Source organism: Emydura macquarii, unplaced genomic scaffold, assembly GCF_026122565.2.
Source record: "Emydura macquarii macquarii isolate MOO-44397 ecotype Brisbane River unplaced genomic scaffold, CSIRO-AGI_Emac_v2 contig_1348, whole genome shotgun sequence".
Classification (NCBI taxonomy): Eukaryota; Metazoa; Chordata; order Testudines; family Chelidae; genus Emydura; species Emydura macquarii.
This window is the reverse complement of record NW_027131485.1, coordinates 21520397-21540336: the sequence shown is the minus strand read 5'-3', so window position 1 is coordinate 21540336 and position 19940 is coordinate 21520397. Positions and strand designations below refer to the sequence as shown.

General features: G+C 39.5%; 1 protein-coding gene across 2 annotated transcripts in view; it reads right to left on the bottom strand.

The window, feature by feature from the left end:
* Positions 1–16341, bottom strand: part of CPPED1 (calcineurin like phosphoesterase domain containing 1) — an 83545-nt gene extending 67204 nt beyond the window's left edge. For both annotated transcript variants that reach the window (XM_067551355.1, XM_067551356.1), the window contains exons 1-2: positions 16177–16341; positions 4692–4910 (exon numbers count right to left, since the gene is read on the bottom strand). In XM_067551355.1, coding sequence (XP_067407456.1) covers positions 4692–4910; positions 16177–16240 — 283 coding nt within the window. In that variant the 5' untranslated portion in view covers positions 16241–16341. The remainder of the gene's footprint in view (positions 1–4691; positions 4911–16176) is intronic.
* Positions 16342–19940: the final 3599 nt, after the last annotated feature.

The window sequence follows — 19940 nt, the reverse complement described above, 5'->3', positions numbered from 1 at the left end:
ATAAGGATAGAATAGACAAAAATAGAATTAGACCTCAGTACTGCAAACACTTGATATATCAGAGTAACTTGACACTCGTGAGCAGTCCTAGGCCTGATCTACTCAAAGTTTAGGTTGACGTAGCTAAGTTGCTCTAGGGCTATGAAAAATCCACACCTCAACATTTCCTCTCACTTCACTACAGTTGCTTGTGAAGGTGGTTTTCCTCACCATTAGAAAAAGCCCTTCTGTTGATGTGTAGACTATGCCTACACTATGAGGTTATGTCAAGAGAACTACAGTGCCATAGCTATGTGGGTAACATCCCTGTTGTATAGACATATCCCCATTTTTTGCATTAGGGCTACTGTGAAAGGGCCTGTATGATTGAATTTTAAAGTTTAAGTTTTAAAACCTCTGATTATTGTTGGTTTATACATTGTAGAAATTTATTACTTCGAGGGAGGTAATTTTTTAAACACTGATAATCAATTAACTATTCATAACCAAAAAATATTTAAATTCTCAAGTGGTTTGCCCTTTGCTCCTTAATGCTGCAGAACCTTTTTTTATACTTCACATTCTTGGCATAAATAAATGAAAGCACTTACAGACCAATTCAAGTATTCCTATGATGATTTCCATAATCAGGCAATTTTCTTCAGTGTAATCAGTCGCTGATTTAGCTTTGCTTCCCATCTTTGCTTCAATCTAATTATGGCACCCCTGAATGACAAAGGAATGTCACTCTTGGAATTTAATATTTTAACTACAATTAAAAACCAAAGCATAACAGTAGTCACTGGAGTCAATGGATATGTGATAGGGGTATAATATTTTGTAATCTTGACCCAAACCACGCGACTGGAACAAGGGAACAAAGAACAGTGTCTTACAAGCACTTGTGTGTGTCAGAGTTCTTTAAAGTCTGGTAAAGTGTTTTACCAATTCTTTGGTAAAAGTGGAGCAAATGCAGCCATCTGAATCCGTGAGAAAGGGAAGCTTGCAGAGAACTAGAGATGTAACTGCACTACTTGCAAGTTTTCCTACAAGCAAATGTTATTACAGGGAAATTAAAGAGGGTAACATGAGATAAAATCTCTGTAGCAGATAATTCTAATGTCAGGGCATTTACATTTTGGTGAAGAAAAGCACAGAAGTGAGTTGCTAAGGAACCAAGATCTTGATTTATTGCAAACATGCCTAGTATTAAAAAAAACCCAAACAAAATCTATGAACCATCCAGACTCGTTTTCACACATTTTCCAAAACATTTTCAGTAAATGTTTCATTATGACTTTTTTTTAAAGCAAGATTTAGGTTTGTTTTCAAAATTTTCTTCTCTTCTAATTGATTTATTATTCCATTCATTTTGTCTTTTGAAAGAATTTTTACTTAAGATTATTTCAAAAGTTTACCACAACTAAGCAAAAGAAAATGTTAGGAAAAAAAATACAAGGCCCACCCAAAATTTCAGTTCCTCCAAGGCAACCATTTTTTTCCCCTTGTTCATTCATTTATCATCAGATAGTGACTCTTAGCCACAGAATGATTTACTTTAGTATCTTTGTCTCTTTTCAGTTTAGGTAGAAAGACAAACTAATGGCTGCAAAACACATTTATAAAAAGTGTCAGTAAATCGTTCATATAAACTTAAACACATGTAAACAGCAATGTAAAGCAATGACAGAGCTGTTCTAGTAGAAGGAGTTACACTTTCCTTTAACAAAATATTTCCTTAACAACTCTCCATAAAGTGTCTAATAAGCATAAAGCAGATGTATAGAATATGGCTTCATTGATTTAAGTTAAATGTTTACATGTTTAACAATGGATTGTTAGGATCAAAGCAAGGTAACTACAGGTAGTATAGGTATATTAATTATCTTTACAGCAGAAAGAAGAGATAAGACAAAAGGTGAAAGGCCAAGTGAGACTGCTCTCCCTTGCTACTACTTGAAAACTGCAATAGGTTGCTGCCAATATTTATACAATGCATAGTAAATACACTACACAGAACATAAGTAGCATTAGCTCTACAATCTGTTCAGTTTAACATTAATATATTTTGTCACTAAAATGACTATTTGGTAACAATCTGACATACTTTGAAAAATTTGTATTTTAAGTTTTACAATAAATCAGAGCCCTACGCTCATGAAAAGTGCTAGACCAGTGATATTCAGACTCAATGGTTCAGGAGCCTAATTAGTAATCAACATTACCCAAAAGAACGATAGTAGTGTGAATTTATTGTTTCATTTACTACAGTATTATATATTCCTATTTAAACAGTATGACAGGAAATATTTAGGTACACACACACACACACACACACACACACACACACACACACACACACTTCTCACCGCAAAATGATAAAATAATAATACTTGGTCAGTCAATTACAATTGGTTAACATAGTAAATTAACAACCAATTAAGATGCTTTAAGTCACACTGTTTTAATATCGTGCTGCAGAGCAACAGGAGACAAAGAGCCACTTGAAGTTCTCAAGCCTCAGTATGAGTATCACTGTGCTAGACAGACAATACTAGTTGAAAAAGTCCACTACCCCTCTTCCTCTCACCCCTGAAAAAAATTACAGGCGTTACAGCATGCAAGTTTCCACATTCTGTCCCACCCAGCTGTTTTCAACCTGATCTGGACAGACACCATCTTCAGACAAGAGGATAGATCAGGCTCTATGCCTATTCAGTCCTTAGTCCCTCTGAATTTTTTTTATTTATTTATTTTTTTAAAAACAAAAAGGGCTAATTATGTACATGGACATCAGTCCTGATGAGACAAAACTCTTTTCAGAGGCTTAATAGCCTTTTTATGTAAATAACTTTCAGGAAACACCAATGCAAACTGAAATCCAACATACCAGTTATTATATTAGGTTACTGCATTATTTAATTGTGTGACTGGAAGTTCTTCAACAGATGCATCACATGTATTGTAGCTGGTTTCTGGAGTCCCTCTCCCTCCCCTGCCCCCTCCTTGAAGAGATACTAGAAGCAACAAATCTTGAACTATTACTACAGACAAACAAGGGATATTTGTTGAAACACTTATTAAAAACTTTGCATTAGGAAAGTCAGACATTTTTAAAATGTGTGGCAATCCTTTAAGTAATTGAGAGATTAGCAAGTGATCTAGGGTCCACTGCAGCTTTACTTAAGTTAATGGGAGCTTTGCCTTCACTGATGTAGAATCATGACCCTATCTTCTTTTCTCTTGGGCTACAGGGCTGTTTAATTGCAGGGTAGCTTCCAGGTTCAACCTGGAGGCCAGGCTCTAGAACCCAGCGACATGGGAGTGTCCCAGAGTGAGGGGGGGAGGGGGGTTACAATTTTATATTGATTTTATGATGTTCACTTTTTAAACTGAATTCCTAAATTGAAGGTTATTGTATACGGCTTCCCCCCATACCAAACATACTGTATATTTCTACAACTGTATACAGATAATTTTGTTTGAAATTAACTATTGTTATTATATCATTCTCTTTATTTATGGAGCACCTTTAATTGAAAGCATTGGAAAAAGATAAAACACAATCAACAATTTATAAAATATTAACAACCAGTGATCTTGAGTGAGAGCAAAATACAAGGAGATGCAAGAGGCATCAAATCATAAGTAGCAGCAGCTTGAGGTGATACTTTAAATGCCTACATTTGCACTGATTTAAATAAACCAGTGAAGTGACCTAGAAATGAAAAGTTCAATAAATTGATCCTATGACTGAACTATAATATACCCTTAATGTTATTTGGTTTAGTTTAACTGATTGTTTTAAAAAGTTTAAATCTGGTAGTTTCCTATGCTTTTCTATTATCAAAACCATGTACAGATTTAAAAAACAAAAACAAGTTTTGTGGTCTATAATTCCCTAAAATCAATTAGGGCTTTTAGTTAAAATTGCCAAGATGTTGAGGTTTTAAAAAAAGAAAGCCAGTAAAGTCTGTAAAACTATGTATACACTTCCGATAAGATCATTTATCTTTTTAAACAAAAAGAACAGTTATGGTAATTAAAATATTACTGGTCTAGTTGCAAAAGGAAGGAACAGGAAAATCCTGTAATCCATATTTATATATGTTCCATTGCACACTGCTTTAGTATACAGCACTACTCTGATCTCAGGGTCCTGAAATAATGGACTACAAGTGTACACTCTGAATTGCATGACTGCTAGCATTTGAAGATAGAACCTTTATGTTAAAAAATAATAGTCTATTAAGCATTAGAAAACTCTTGCTGAAGATACTCTATTAGGCCTCAAACTCAATTCCCCTTTAGATACTCAACCATGGCTATTTCTTGGTTCCTTTCCCAGTATAGCTCTGTCCACTGGCTAGAGTCCCTATACTGTTTATGAAAGTAATACTTTTGGTGAAAGAATTTTTACATGTCCTCTTAAAGTTTTTATTTCATTCAAACAACGAATTTCTTTAAGCCACAGGAAGAAGTTACTAACAGAGAGGCATGAATGGCACAGGGAGTCAACTGAAGAGGTCAGAAATAGAATACTACGTACTTCAAGCATTAGTTTAGAAGTATACATCCATGACAACACTATACCGTATAGTACCTAATACTATGATTGACTGTAAAGTTAAGATAATTATATCACATCTAAAATTAAAAAAAGAAAAGAAAATTTGAATACAATTATTAGTGTACATTTTTAATAGGCTTACCTGGCATACCATGTATGAGGTCACCACACACTACAAAGAACTTGGGCTTGGGGTTTAACTGGTTAATGGCTTGCACAGCTTGCACTGTTAATCTGATCTCCTCTTCCCATTCATCACCTCCACTAGCACAGTCACCATTTGCCCAGGCTTTCATAAGTCCAAACTGAGGATCTGCTCCTTGGATGAAGTAGAAAGGGGCTTTCCATCGACATTCATTATCTTTAAAAAAAAAAAAAAAAAAAAAAAAAAAAAGATAGTAAAATCATAAAGAAAATTTTCCCTATATCGACACTAAGGTGAAGAGTAACTTACTTTAAATTAAGGCCACTTTAATACAAACATAAAATTTCCCTATTTCAGATTAAAGCATTTTTATTTATTATAATTATGCAATGCTGATGTGCGGTGCACAACAACTAGAGAAAAAGCATACCAACAACAAAGCAAATGTTGCGTAAAACTTCAGGACTACAACATAGCACAATAGCATGGAACGGAATAAAAGATTAGTTTTCAATTACTGCCTTTTTAATTAACAAATTAAAAATGCACACTACATGTTATGGCATCAGGAAGGATATACTAAAATTATTACTATGTTAAATTCTTTTCACTTTTACCAGACTAAAGAGAGCATGAAAAATTCACTCACTAGTGCAAAGCTCTTGCTAGCTATAAAGGAAACCCCTGAACAGGATGCAGGACACAATCAAGTAGGAATCCCAGCATTCTTTCCTCATTCCCAGCAGCTCTGGGCTTCTCTTAGGGTATGTCTACACTGCAATTAGAAATAAGTGGCTGGCCCATGCCAGCTGAATTGGGCTCAGTCTGGGACACTCCCATGTCACTGGATTCTAGAGCCTGGCCTCCAAGTTGAACCTGGAAGCTACCCTGCAATTAAACAGCCCTGTAGCCCAAGCCTCCACAAGCCCAAGTCAGCTGGCACAGGCCAGCAGCACAAATCTAACTGCAGTGTAGTCAGACCCATAAGGTCAATCAATGCTGTTGGGCCTCACTGTCAATTACCTCCCTCCCCAGTCTGAGTTTTGGGCCCATAGTTTTAATCCTATGGCAAATTTGTCAAGGTTGCTCTTATACACTTTAGTTATATTATTTAGACTTACAAAAGGCTCTCCCTACTAGGGAGATCTCATATTACTATGACTGGACTGCCTTCCCTCCCCAAAATGCTACACAACATTTACTAGTATACTATGAAATATTACAAGTAATTTAATTAAATTACATTTTTAAATTGATATAGTATTTTGTACAGGAGTACCCATGTTTATTTTATTACTTGTTTCTTTATTTGCTAACTTAAGCCATTTACATTGGATCTCCAAGTCATTAGTGAGAATTAGAGGGGTCAAATGGAAACCTTAATTTAGAATGCTCATAATGGCTCCTGACAAACCTAGAATAAAAAGGCATGAGCCTAAGAGTAAATTAAAATATATAGGTTCCTCCCCCCGCTTAAGACCAGGAACTTATGGAGGGGGAAGAATAGGATTTTTGTTTCAGTTAATTATTTGTACTTTTGTGCCTCAGATACCTCAATAATGGGTATCACAAAAGAACGTAGCTAGATAACAGAGATAGCAAAGCAAGCTAAGAATTTTTTTTTCACCATTTGTCTATGAATTGATAGAGAAAGAGAACATGATTGTCCTAATTTTTCTCTAAGCTACAGTACAAACTTTTTAGAAGTATACTGTTGCCGCCCTAAATGTCTATGGTCATTTCCTTGCATTCCAAGTGTTTGGCTTTGGATTACTGCACCTGGGTTTCTCCCTTTTATGCTTTCTTTAAGGTATGTCTGACTCTCACTTTGGGATGGTCTACATTAGAAGGACTGCATCAGTGCAGGTGCAGTGCAGACTTCCTTCTGTTGGTATAATAAAAACTACCCCTGTGAGAGGCAGGAGAGCTTCTCCCGCTGACAGAGCTGTCCACACCAGCGCTTTGATTTGCGTAACTTACGTTGCTCAGGGGTTTGAATAAGCCGCCCCCTTCCCCCTGAGCAATGTAAGTTATATTTACACAATCTTTAGTATAGACAAGCCCTTTGTCTCACCCATTTAATTTTATCCTTGCCTTAATATCTACAGTAAAACATTCACTCATAGCTGTCTCAAGTCCTGGAGCATGTTTCTTGTAGTGGGTGAGTTTATTTTTATTAAATTTCATTATGAAAAACCCACATTCTATCACTATAATATTGCAGAACATGGAAAACTGTACTTCCACCAGAACTACCTCCAACCAGAGTTACATAACATAGTTGGAATTGTGGTAACTGCAATAGTGGAAGTAAAATAAAATAAAAATAAAGACTAGTGTAGAAACGCCATCAGATCCCACGGAACTACAGATTAAAATCTATCAGAGTCAGCTCATAACTTCATCCTTCCAAGATAGCTATAAATTGATTTCTAAGCAGCCTAATATTAATCAGTTTTTTCAGATAAACCCTTAAAAATCAGAAACAAGATTTTTAAAAACAGAAGCCTAAAGTTAGGCTCTTAAACATATTTATACAACTAAATAAGTGGCCTAATTTAGGGATCCTTTAGGGAGGAAACTTTTTTTTTTTAAATGAATCAATTATTTAACATTATTCTTAACTTGTGCCATTCCACTTTCCCCTCCTTCAAACAGCAAAAGCAAGAGATGTCAGGATCAATTCTAAGGGATTGGCCATTAATGCTACATCCCTTTGCAAAATGTAGATTCATATATTTCAATTAATTTAAAATTTAATTATTAAATAATTTATAGTCCGCTAACTTTTTCTATCAAGTTATATAATCATCATCTTCTCACATATATTAATACCCTTAAATCTCACGTTTTACGGAGAGACTAAAAATCTTTATCCATTAGTTTTTAAATCCGAAATGCAACCTTTAATATTTGCAAATTAGAAATCCCATTCAGACAGGTTTTTATTCAGAGAAGTCAAATGATCCATCAATGCATGTGTTTTCTATAGAACCCTTTTGGAACTGGCTGAATAATACAACATAATTTAAGTTTTTATTTCATGTGTCTTGCATGGAAAATGAGAAATAAGCTGATTTTTATGACAGTCGTATGTGCTGCATCGAAGACATCGTTTAGGCAGAACAATCAACTTACATTTTTAAATGAAAAATCTATAAAAAATGAGTTAAGGAAGCCTGCATCTCTAAAGGTTCTAACTCAGTAGACACATTCTGCAACTTACTAAGGACAAGGGGGTTTTGAAAAAGCTACTCAGTTTGGAATAGAAGAAAGCATTCCCAGGTCAGGCTATCAAGTGCTGCTTGTCCTGTTCAGAATTTCTCCATTCTGCTACATAATGAAAACAAATCAGATTGTCTCAGTTTTCACTGCTGCTAGTGAGAACCCTGTAGGCAGCTGTGAAACAGATAAGAATCAAGTCAGCTTCACTGCTGCTGTGGAGAGCTCTGAGCAATACAGAAGCCAAGTACTACAGAACACAAAAAAGAAGTCCCTGGGAAGAATGGAGTAGAAGGCACCCCATCAGAATCACCTATGCAGCAGCAAGGAAGTACAAAGAGAAAGTACTTCTCTCTTCCAGAAGCTAGAGAAAGGCTGAGGGTTTCAATTTTATCAGACACATACTAAACAGAGGCTTACACAAAAATGAACCACTTGAACAGGGTCAAAGGAAGTATCCCAGCACCCACCCCTTTTCCAGCAACTTGAGATACAGAGTTGGCTCATCACCTGGTTATTGTTCCCTGAAAAATGAGAACATCTAATTGGTCTGTGGCTAATAAATGTAATCCTCTAGCTCATAGGCATCAGAAAAGTTCCCATGACTTAAATGTAGATTCGTTGGTGAGAGTGGGGACAGAGATTGTTGGAATACATTAGAAAAGAGAAATTCAGTATACAGAAAGATTCTGGGAGGAGAAGCAGCAGAATAACTTATCTATAATGGATAAAGGGAAAGAAATATGGGCATGGAAGGATTGAGAATAAATAGAGGAAAGAGAAACTGACATGATGCAGGATAAGTTACACCATCACCTATTATAAGAAATAGAAGAAATAGAATGAAGCCAGGTAGGAAAAGAAGATATACAAAACAGAGTTGCAATAAGCAGGGGTAGGTAAATAGTATTTGATTAATTTCAGTGGCACTCTTGGCTAATTTAGTCAAAGCTACATTTTTGTGGTATTAGACCAGCTACATAGTAAACAGTGAAAATCAATGCAATAAATATATTCAACACTTTTTTCTGCTATTTGATCAGTCCAAGTACTGTAGTAAGTTCCTTTTTCAAAAGTTAGGGTTTATTTACAGAGTTCCACCAGTTTACTAATTCTTAAATAAAACTTGGTGCAATTTTAAACCCATTTGGTTACACTGGTGCAAAAGGCTTATTTTTGTTTAAATCAGCCTTATTTTAGTTTCTTAAATTGATTAGGAAAAGGTTTAAGATAATCCAAGATAAACCATTCTAACCAAAATCAGACTGTTCACACACGGTTTTGCAGAGATTCACACTAAACTGGTGCAAACTGTGTGTGAAGAAAGATTATTCATAAATGAAATGTTCATGGACAATATTACAGTGAAAGACTATCCCCGTTTTGTTCCTTCAAAATTGCAACAGGCATTGGCTTTGCTGGGAGTGTGCAGGTATCACTCTAGCCAGTTGTTTTAGTCCTCAGTGCTAGTGGAGATCAGGTACATTTTTATAGCCCTCTGGGTAAGCTATATAATCATATAAACACAAGGGTTATTCAAAGGTAGAGCATCAAATGGCTAGAGATTCCACATGAGTGAGCATCTTTTCCAACATAGCTGATCATCATATAATTTAGCGAAGTCCAGAGAATAAAAAATTGGCTCTCCATGTCCATGGAGGCTATAATGCTACAGTCTCAAATAAGGCCAGTATCTGAACAATGTATTGCAACATCACTAATTGCCAATTCCCACATGTAGTCATGAGAGAGAGAGAGATGTAAAAGCTTTTCCACAAACATGCATCAGGTGAGGCAAAAAGGTGTAGAAGTTTTCAACCTGAGCTTTAATCAATAAAAAGGATGCACTTTTGTTTCCGGAAGCTAGATTCTTCTTTAAGCAACAGAAGTCTGAGGAACCATTAGAATTTCTTCATGTGCTGGGCTGGCCATGCACAGTGCCCTAAATTGTAAGAGTGTGCATGCTGACTTTTGGTTTTTACAGCTTTGAATGATCCATTTATGGCATTGGTATCACTCTAATGTATTTTTAGAAGATGCAAAACTCTGCAACAGCCCGTTCCCATAATTTGGACTGTTCAATCATCGTTCTATGTACTTTGAACAACAGTTCTTCCTTTGTTTCCCAAAAGTATTCCCCCACCCCTTCTTTTAGTTTAGCCTTTCTAAACCCACTGCTACTTGGCATCAAGTAAAATAAAATTACTTTCTATTGTCATTGGATTATAAATTCGAGTAACTTCTTTTAAAAGCTGTTAGTATTTCTTTAATGACTAAACTAACTAAACTATAGTGAATGTTTCACTACAAAGTGAATTGGGTTTCCCATTACACACAGACGGTCTTATCAAACAAAGTATTATTTATGTTCTTACCATATTTTACAGTTTTGGTGCCTAAAGGAGTCACTGTGGAGGGACTCTGTCCCCCTTTCCCACAAGGGGTTAAGGGAAAATCCTCCAAGCAACAGGCACCACACAGAGTTATCAAAGATAACACTATACTACCCCCTCTGAAAACCCTAGCATGGAGTCATGCCTGGAACTGGAGTCCTGAGGGGACAGGGACATATCACAGTGCCCTGGGGGATTCTTGTTATCGTTATAAATGAAATAAACAGTAGGATCTTATACAGGGGGGGACACAAGGCAATACATCACGTTTATTGTGAATACAGAGATTCCAAAAAGTAGTTACCCACCCGCCAGCCCACCCACAGAGTTCTGCAGGAGGGATATAATTACCAGCCTCTGTTTTGCTCGAGCTGAGCCACTGGCCAGGTGGATCAGGCATGAGGATGGAGCTGGGCTCTCTGGGTTGTGACACAATGCTCCTTGGAGTTTGCAGAACGAACCCAAAGTTTCCATTTTTTCGCTTCATTTTTATAGCAGCCAGTCCCCTTATAAGTCTATGGATTTTGCCATGTCATGCTGCCTCTGTGTTTGATGTGATTATTAATCACTCTTGATATTACAGACATGACAGCTTTTTGTTATCCTTCCGTTCCTATTTCACACTTTGTCTTGTTCCTATCCTTGGGTGTTAACTCCTCTGCGTTCTGGGGTTGTCTTGGTTTGCGTTCTTCGGCCATCTGGGTTTTAAAAGATTTTTAAATAAAGCATCTTCCCTCCCTCTTGCTGCCACGGAGATTTAGGGTTGCCACCTCTCCATCTCCTTATTTTCTACAAACTCAAAGTGCATTCACTCCTCAATCACACAAACTAACTTTTTACTTCTAACAGAACATTCTCAAATTCACTAATTGGGAACACATACCTACCAAATACTACATTCTACAATCTTAGAAAGAAAACAGATACCAGGGTAGCATTAACCATCAATATGGGGTCTACTGACATTCATTATCAGAGACCTATTTACAACAGATGTTCCTTGATTTACACAACAAATGCATTCTTGATAGGCATCAGACACTTACATGGTATAGCAAAAGGGCCTCAATGTTCCCAAACAAACATACATAAGTTCTGAAGGACAATGCTCCAAGGTGTTACAGAATATTAAAGCAGGATGTTTCCCATGCATTTATAAACACAGTTACAGCCCTAGAATCCCAAGACACTAAGATGTTAAATGACAGCAAAATAGACAGCAGGATGTTAAGCTATATCTGTTGCTCTCATTTGTTAGATCTCAGCATGTTAGGCCTCAGATAGCTGTTGCTCTCAGATATCAAAACTACTGCTTTCGGCCTACATTCTGGGCGGTGGAATAGCCAGCAGATGTGCAACCTCCAGAATAAATTGGAGCAGCCTCAGGCCCCAGATGAGCCCAGAATCCAGAAAGCACAAAATGGCTTAAAGACATCTGCCTGGGTGGAGCTTTCTGGAATCTCAGCCTAGAAGTGTAACTGATCAACAAGGCTGAATGCTTGATTCCTTTTCCCAAGCTACAGAGGAACTACATGCAATGGTAAAATTCACATTTCCTAGTCACATTTCACTTTCTGAAGGCATACACATACTTTCACAATTAAATGGGTCAAGTATCTTTATGACTCCATACCCAGTCAAAAGAACCTTGAACAAACAACAGAGATCACCTGAGCAAATTGCTCCACGGTGTTACTGTAGGGAGAACAAGTGCCAGTGACTGTGGAAGAACTATTTGCCACAAATGCATATAGGAACTAGAGTTGCCAAGAGCCATTTCCCCACCTCCACCCCAACTTGCCCATTTCTTTAATGTTAACTGTATCCCAGGATATCAGTACAAAGATCTCACTCTGTGCATGTTCTGCTTCCACTAGAATGTGCTCTTAGCATAATAAATGCTAAATCTACCCCTTTGGGACAGGGGATATAATATCCACTTTGCTAAGCCTTTACCAGCTTGTGAAGAAATGATTTCTCAGGTTACACACAAAACTTTGTTTTCCCAATATGGTGACAACACTACTTAAGGAGTTATTAAACTAGCTATATGAAATGGACATTTTTCCATACTGATTCTAGCTTACTTTTTTCTTTTTTGGCTGAGTATATTGATCTTTGATTACAATTTGTTGTGAACATAACATCACCCCTCCTTTCTACACCGCACCAGGTTACACATTGGCAGTTTAGGGTTTTTTAAAAGGGAAAAACTCCCACAAATCAAAACAACCTACTAGCAGAAGATACTTTTGCTGTGGTTCTTTGCTTTTACTGTCCTTTATCTACATGTAACAATTTATGCAACATATGGATGCATAACTCCAAAAATGACAGAAATCAGAAGTATGGTAGTCACAGTAAGTGTGCATCGTATACAAGCTAAAGAAAACTCTAGATTTTTACAACAGACAGAATTTATTTGAACTGACAATATGGCATTTTACTTCCAAACAGAGCTGCCTAAGCAAATAACTTTGTGTGAGATTTACACTGATGCTACACTACATATAAAAAGACACCAATATGGCATATGAGCTTGTACATTTAATAAATTCAGAAGCTTTCATAAACATCTTCAATCATTACGCAGCCATCAGCTTTAATGCAAAATACTCTACAAACCGCTATTGCAGTTCTCTATTGTACATACAGAATGTTTCATTTTGGAGCTGAAAGAAGGTCTCCTGAGACACTTGTGTGTACTAAGGTACACAGAACTCCTATTCTGAAGGAATGTTGTGTTTCCTCTGCCTCCTGTACTGCTATATGTACCAAACAACTGCCATAGAAGGCAGCCAGCATCAGAATGTTACGTTGTTATACCCCTGCTTCAGTAGCAGTTTCCTGCTTCTTGTTCTGCTCCAACCATGTCTACATGCATACACAGGATACCGGTGATATTATTATGAGTTCCAGGGGAAGCTAATTTAGAAGAGGGCACCAATAACATCTTGAACTTCTCAGGACAATCTCACTTCTTCTGTGATCTCTTAATGAATTAATCTTAACATGTTAGTAGCAATGCACAGCAAGAGGAAAGCTCACTAGAAGAGAGACCAATTTGGCACATGTAAAGACACTTCAGTGACCTGTGTGAGTCTTAAGCCTTTACTCATGGTCTTCAGAAAGGAGCCCTTGGTGTCTTGGCATGACTTCTTGAAGTCCTCTCTGCCATTTTTATGTTCTCTCCCATTTTCCCATGTTAGAGATGTGAATACACTTTTTATATAAGTTGGTCATATTATCCATTGTAAACAGGCTTGAGACACCAAACATGATATTGGTGGAATTTTCAGTTACATGACAGTTCACGAAATAAGGACTGTCTACATAAAATTCATTTTTCTTGACAATATCTACATAGGCACTATGACACTGAAATGCCAGGGGCATGACTATAATCTAAGAATTTAAACAAAAAACAGAACTAAAACAGTGTTGCATGTTGACAGACAAGGGTTCAAGGGATTTCAACTCATCTTCCCCCTCTTCCCCCCAAAAAATTAGCATTGAAACAACCTATCGAGTGCACTGTATGGTTAAATAAGAATTGCAAAGCAAAGAATTTTTTTGGTTCGTCATTTACATTCCTTTCCAGTTTTTCTTTTAAAATAAAGATGACCTCAAGCTTCCCTTCTGTTTGTTTTTAAACATGGACTGTCAGAAATATCAGACCCCCTCCCACCACGTCCCTCCTTCTGTTGATGGGCCCTGGCAAAATCTTAGAAGTTTTTAAGTTATGTTACATTTCATTGTAAGCTAAACTATGTGATCTCTCTCTGCCTGTGGTGGAAGAGAGGATGCTGACTCAGAGAGAAGAGAGGTGAGACCCTAATATTTTTAAAGAAACAAGCAAGCATGAATGTAAATGGGATTCTTTTTTAGCCAAGACAATCTTCATACATCAGAAAGAAGGTAGAGACAAAACCTTTCCCTCCTGTAATTTGCTTTGCAGTTCACCTCCAGGGAAATCCATTTTCATTCCTCTCAGCCCAGAGCCAGCTTGTTTTTTAAAAATAAAATGCTTCTACTATATAATTTACAATTTCTTGTTCAATATTAAAAAATTCTCATTAATTGTGACTTTAAAAAATGCTGCCATTATCATTTCTATGACCAGTTACAAAAGACTGATTTCATCCATCAGGCAAACCACCAGAAGACAAAGGGTTATTTTAAATGAAGTCTTTTCTTGGCCAAGGTAAACTGTTTCACGAACTTCTGTAGAAAAAAAGGTTTGGTTTTCTTTATATCTGTTGAGAATAGTTTTGAGAGAGCATCTTTTGGAATGGATTAGCAAAACAGACAATAAGAAAAGGAAGTAAGGCCAATGCATAGTATTCTCATTTTTTTGTGGAAAGAAACACTGTGCCAGAGTAACATTATAAGTGAGAGGCATTTCAAAGTAGCACAGAGCTCGGTGAATGGAATCATGTGTGGAACAAAACAAGAAGGACATTAGGGAACCCCAGCCCAAAATGTGAACAAGTATTTTTCATTTTCAGATGGAAGAACCTTGGGCCTATGGAGCCTGGGATGTGAACTTTCCAGCAGTTTATTTATTAAAGGTTTCTTCTGTTGAACTTTAAGCCTTTTACAAAAGAACAGACTAAATTTATAACAAGGCAATATCACAGCTAGAGGTGACAGATGAACACTTACAAGTTCGTATGTCCAAACCAGTACTGGTTTGCAAAAAGATTTTACTGGGAGGCATTTATTTGAAGAATTACAAGTGATCAGAAGGTATGAGGTGAAAAGAAAACACTTGTAATCATTGGGGTTGGGACAATTTTGTATGTTGCTAGTCTCATAACCATACTTCATGATGTTTTTGAGTCTAGTTTTGTTCAGTAATGTTTACACCATTACTGGATATTCCTTTGTTGAGATTTCATTATACAGATGATGTAATCAGGAAGTTCTGTCCGTCACCTGTACCAAGAATGCTAGGCGCTTTGTTCCAAACCAACAAGCCCATCTGTAATTAATAGGTTGCCAAAATGAGGGAATGAATAATTCACAGTCTCCGAATTGGTGATTTTTTTTTTTAATTTGGCAATAAAACAGCCCAAATATTTCTAAAGAACACCAAGAAAGCAAGACAGTATGACAAAGATGCTCTGGTGCTCTGGGCCCTTAGCTCGCTAGTCACCTCACTAAACCAATTCAAGAACAAATACACAGAGATACAATAGGTCTCTACATCTGACTTTCAAGATACCTAAAATGAATCTTAGTTTATGGCTAGGTTAGCAACAACTGGCAGCCTGTGTAGTGATGCAAGCTGAAATAATAGTAACCTAAACTGATCACCACCTAGGCCACTTGCAAAAAATTAAGCATTACTGGGAGGAAGCATGAATGGGCAGGGGCGGGACAGTCAACATTCTCAAACACCAGCTACGAACGGCCGTCGGAGGCAGGTCAGGAGACTAGATTTAGTAGCAAAGGGCACCTCACACTGCGAGTCTCAGCTCGGCGTGCGGGAGTGTTTGTTGACCGTCCTCAGCCACAGCCGCCTCCTGCTGCACTTCGGTGGACAGCCCTCCACCATCCCCCACAGCCACGGCGCGACCTGACCGCGCGGTCCCACAGCCATTGCTAGAGTCGCTGGCGGCCCCGCTTCCTGGCGGCCCCGCTTCCTGGCTGCCTCCTCCCGCCCGCTCCCCTAGACCCTCGCTCCGGCTCCCCCACACCCCGCCCGTCAGACGGGGCCTGCGCACCGCCCGTTCCATCCCCCCGAGGCCTGGTAGCTCAGCGGTGACGAGAGTCCGGCTGCAACCCGGGCCCTCGCGCAATCTTTTGCCGGTGCCGAGTCCTAGCCGCCTCCCTTCCCTCTGCTGGGCCGAGCGGCCGCGTACCTTCGCGAAAAGCGCTCAGCGTCCTGCCCCGGGCGCTCAGAAACACGTCCCGCTCCTCGGCCATAACGTCCACCTGACGACAGCCGCGTCCCGACTCCCGAAACGCCAGGGGCTGCTGCGCCGTTCCGAGAGCTAAAGCAAACTCGGGTTCCAACGCGGGCTGGGGCCGGGCCGACCAGGAGGGGGAGGTGCCGCCACCGCACGAGGGGTGGGGCCCGAGGGGAGCGCGGCGCGGAAAGGGCGGGAGATGGGCCAGCCGGGTTTAGAGGAACGGCGGGGCGGGGGAAGCAAAGGGTGACAGAGGGGGACGTGCGGCCCTAGCTGACTCCTGGCCGCGAGTGCGAGGGAGGAATCCAGCAGCCAGCCCCTGGCTGGGCAGGCGGAGGCAGCCGAGCCAGAGAGTGCCCGGCGGCGGGTGAGGCAGCGAGCGCCCTAGCCTGCACACACGGGGGGCGGATTTCGCTCGGGCGTTTTCAGCAGCGGGTCACGGCACAGAGTGAAAATACCTGCGCCCTCATCACTGCAGTGCAAACTTTTGCGCGGAGACAGCCCGAGTGCCGTGCCCAGCTTGTGAAAGCGAAAGCTCGTGAGACGGGAAAGAATCTGCCCCCGATAGTCTGTCTGTTACATTCAAATATAAAAGCATCTGGGAATTGCTTTGGTTCAACTGTCTCCTTATTTGTGAAACAGTGAATCAGTTTCACTCCTAAAAGCACTGCTAGGCAAAGCAACAACAATCCCCTCAGGCTGACGCTGCCTTTACAGGCTGTTGTTCAGTCTACGGTTCCCTTTTCTACTAACATTTTTTTATTCAAACGCTACGCAGCTCTACAAGGGATTTGTTTTAATTCTGAAGCTAAAGGCACAACCTCTCTCACTCCGACCCCCGGGTCCACCTTGTGCTGTCACTGTGACTGTCTGACCCCGAAAGTTTCCAGGATGCGAGTACTCCTCTGATAAGTCTGGCTTATAAACGACTCCCTTGCACTTGTCTGCAGGCCTTAGGAATTGTATAGCACAGTGGACAGCAGTTACAGTCAGCATAGCCTCGTTTTTCTTTTAAATCAGCAGCAGATTAAGGAGTCACACACAGGCTGGAATGGAGGGAAGGGAGGGAGAGCTCTTTTCCTAAGTGCTGTAATGCTTACAAGGCAGTGGTCATCAGCCTTTTCTGTTCCAGAACCCCTTCCCTGTATAGCAATAAGGAAAGAGTGGTCATAACTCCCTGACACCTGTTTATGACCCTCAGGCTGAGGTATAAAGTTCTGGGTTACTCGTTCCTTTGGCTTTTCTCCATACAAACTGTAGTGATCTACTATATAGGCTTGTTATCCTTAGCTAAATCACCTCATCTTCCTATGTCTCAATTTTCTCATCTGTAAAAGAGGGATATTAGTGCCTAGCTTGGAAGGTTATTTTGATGCCTAATTTATTCATATCTGTAAAGTGCTTTGAGAACCTTGGATGAAAGTGCCAGAGAAATGTAAAGCATCATTGTTTTGTTCCATTGGGTGTGTTTTAATAACTATGTTACCCTGTGCACTTACTTCACAAGGTAGCATTTGGAAAGTTAACAGCAAATATATAAATCTACAGGTACATTCCTCCCCTGGCTGAAGATTATTTGACACTCCCAATACCTGAAAAGTAACCATGTAGGAGCAGGTAATCCTGGTCTGATGCTGCACTCGTTTATTCCAGGAAAAGTATTTGGTTGCAGGCTTCAAAGTGACTTTTGCCCTTTACACACTCTCAATTTTCATTTTTCTGCCTTTTACTTCACAGCTGTCATATACTAGAGCATATTCCAAGTCCTCCTTTTAAAGAAATTTCACTGAAATCAGTATGAGTTTTGTGCCTGGAAGACTTGTAAGATGAGACATACAACATGCACAAAGGATGTGCAGGACTCAGTAAAGCAATGTAGCATGTAGATTCACTTCTTTTACACAGCTTATCTTTCTTGTGAACTAGTGACCCGATCCTGCTGCAGCGTAGTACACAAAATTCCCATTGTCTTCACTAGGAATGAAAGAAAAAACAAGAAAAGCTTTTTGACCAGCTCTGACTGCAAGCTCTTCATGTGGAGTGATTACTGGATTGGACCTTGCAAAAATAGGGGATCATATGCTGCATGTGAGTGTGCTTTTAGGGCCTGATCCAAAGCCCACTGAAGTAAATGGAAAGACTCCTAGTGTCCGTAAGTCTCTGTGATTCCACAATTCTCTTGCTAGACTGGTGGGGATAAAGCTTTTTCTTTTAATTCCATTGTCAATACCATACGTGATACTTTTTTCAGGAGTGGGGCACAGATGAATGTCCTGATGTCTATGCACTCCTGAGAGATTTAAATAAAGCACTAATACAATGAGTAATTAATTCTTAAATTCACTACCTTCTGATGAGCAGTAGTAGTTCAAAAATGTATTGAAAGAAAGAGTTATTTGCCTATTCTCTCAAGGAAGAAATCATATTGCAAGTATGGAGGAATACTAAAGGTGAAAAGGACAAGGAGGTCTAGACTTTGGAATTAAAATTACAAAGCAGAGATAGTGATGCACATTTGAAGCTAAACCCATTCTAATCTTATACACAAAATAGAATGACTGTGTGCCATCTGGAATTCAGAGAATCCAATGAATGCTGAGAGTGTAAACAGCACACATTGGATTATCAACATCTGTTTCTGATGTGTCCTGATATACACGAGTCCTTGAGGGAAGAGTTAGATAAAATAGGGGGAATTAATAAAACTTGATAAACAAAAGACCACATTTTTGTTTGTTATTTTGTGAAATATGGGATGCACACTTGGGAGGCAGGAATAAAGGGGACAGCCAGATCCCCACCGTCCTAGGGCTGACAGCCAGAACCATGCCATCCAGGTTTGGGCTCTCCTCCAACCCCCTCAATATTTCCCCAGGAGGCAGAGTGGTCTCATGGTCTCCTCCCCCTCCCATCCCTCACCTGGAGGCAACGGGGCTCTAGCTGTCAGCCCTGGGGTGGCAGCAGCAGTACAGAAGTAAGGGTGGAAAAATCTGCTGTGAAAAGTGATATTTCTATCACTTTTCACATTGCCACCCTTACTTCTCAGCTGCTGCTGGCTTCAGAAATGGGTGCCTGGCCAGCAGCCGCTGCTCTCCACTCTCTCCTTCAGAGCTAGGTGGTAGTATATGTAATTGGGGGAGGGGGAGAGCATAAATGACTACAGACACAAAGAATGGGGGCCCAATCAAATAAGTTTGAGAACACTGTCATAGTGGATAGTTGATTGAGAATGTCACATTCATGATAGACTAAAGTGAGCACAGCAGTCATTACAGTAGCTTGTTGATCAAGAGTGTGTCAACATTTATAACAATAAATGAGCGCAACAGTCATCAGGTTGAGTGAAAGGACCATTGTTGCATATAAAGAAGGCTGACAACAAATCAAAAAAGCAAAAGCCATTTCAGCTTTGGATCATGTGAAGTAGTACCCACACAGTAAGAACCTATATGCAGATGGTGGTAAATTGTTTTGTTCTACTTCGAGTGATTGCTCATATCCATTCCAATATAGGTGAGTGCACGCCAGCGTGCACAGTTCCCGGAACTTTTTTCCCCTTAGCAGATCCCATAGGGCTGGCTCTGGTGCCCCCTGGAGTGCTGCGTGCATGCTGCAGCACATGAGGCACTGCGGGCCCCATGCCCCCTCAGTCCCTTCTTTCCACCCGTGAGGGTCCCATGGAACTAGCACTTGCTCTCTGCAAGTGTCATTCCCCT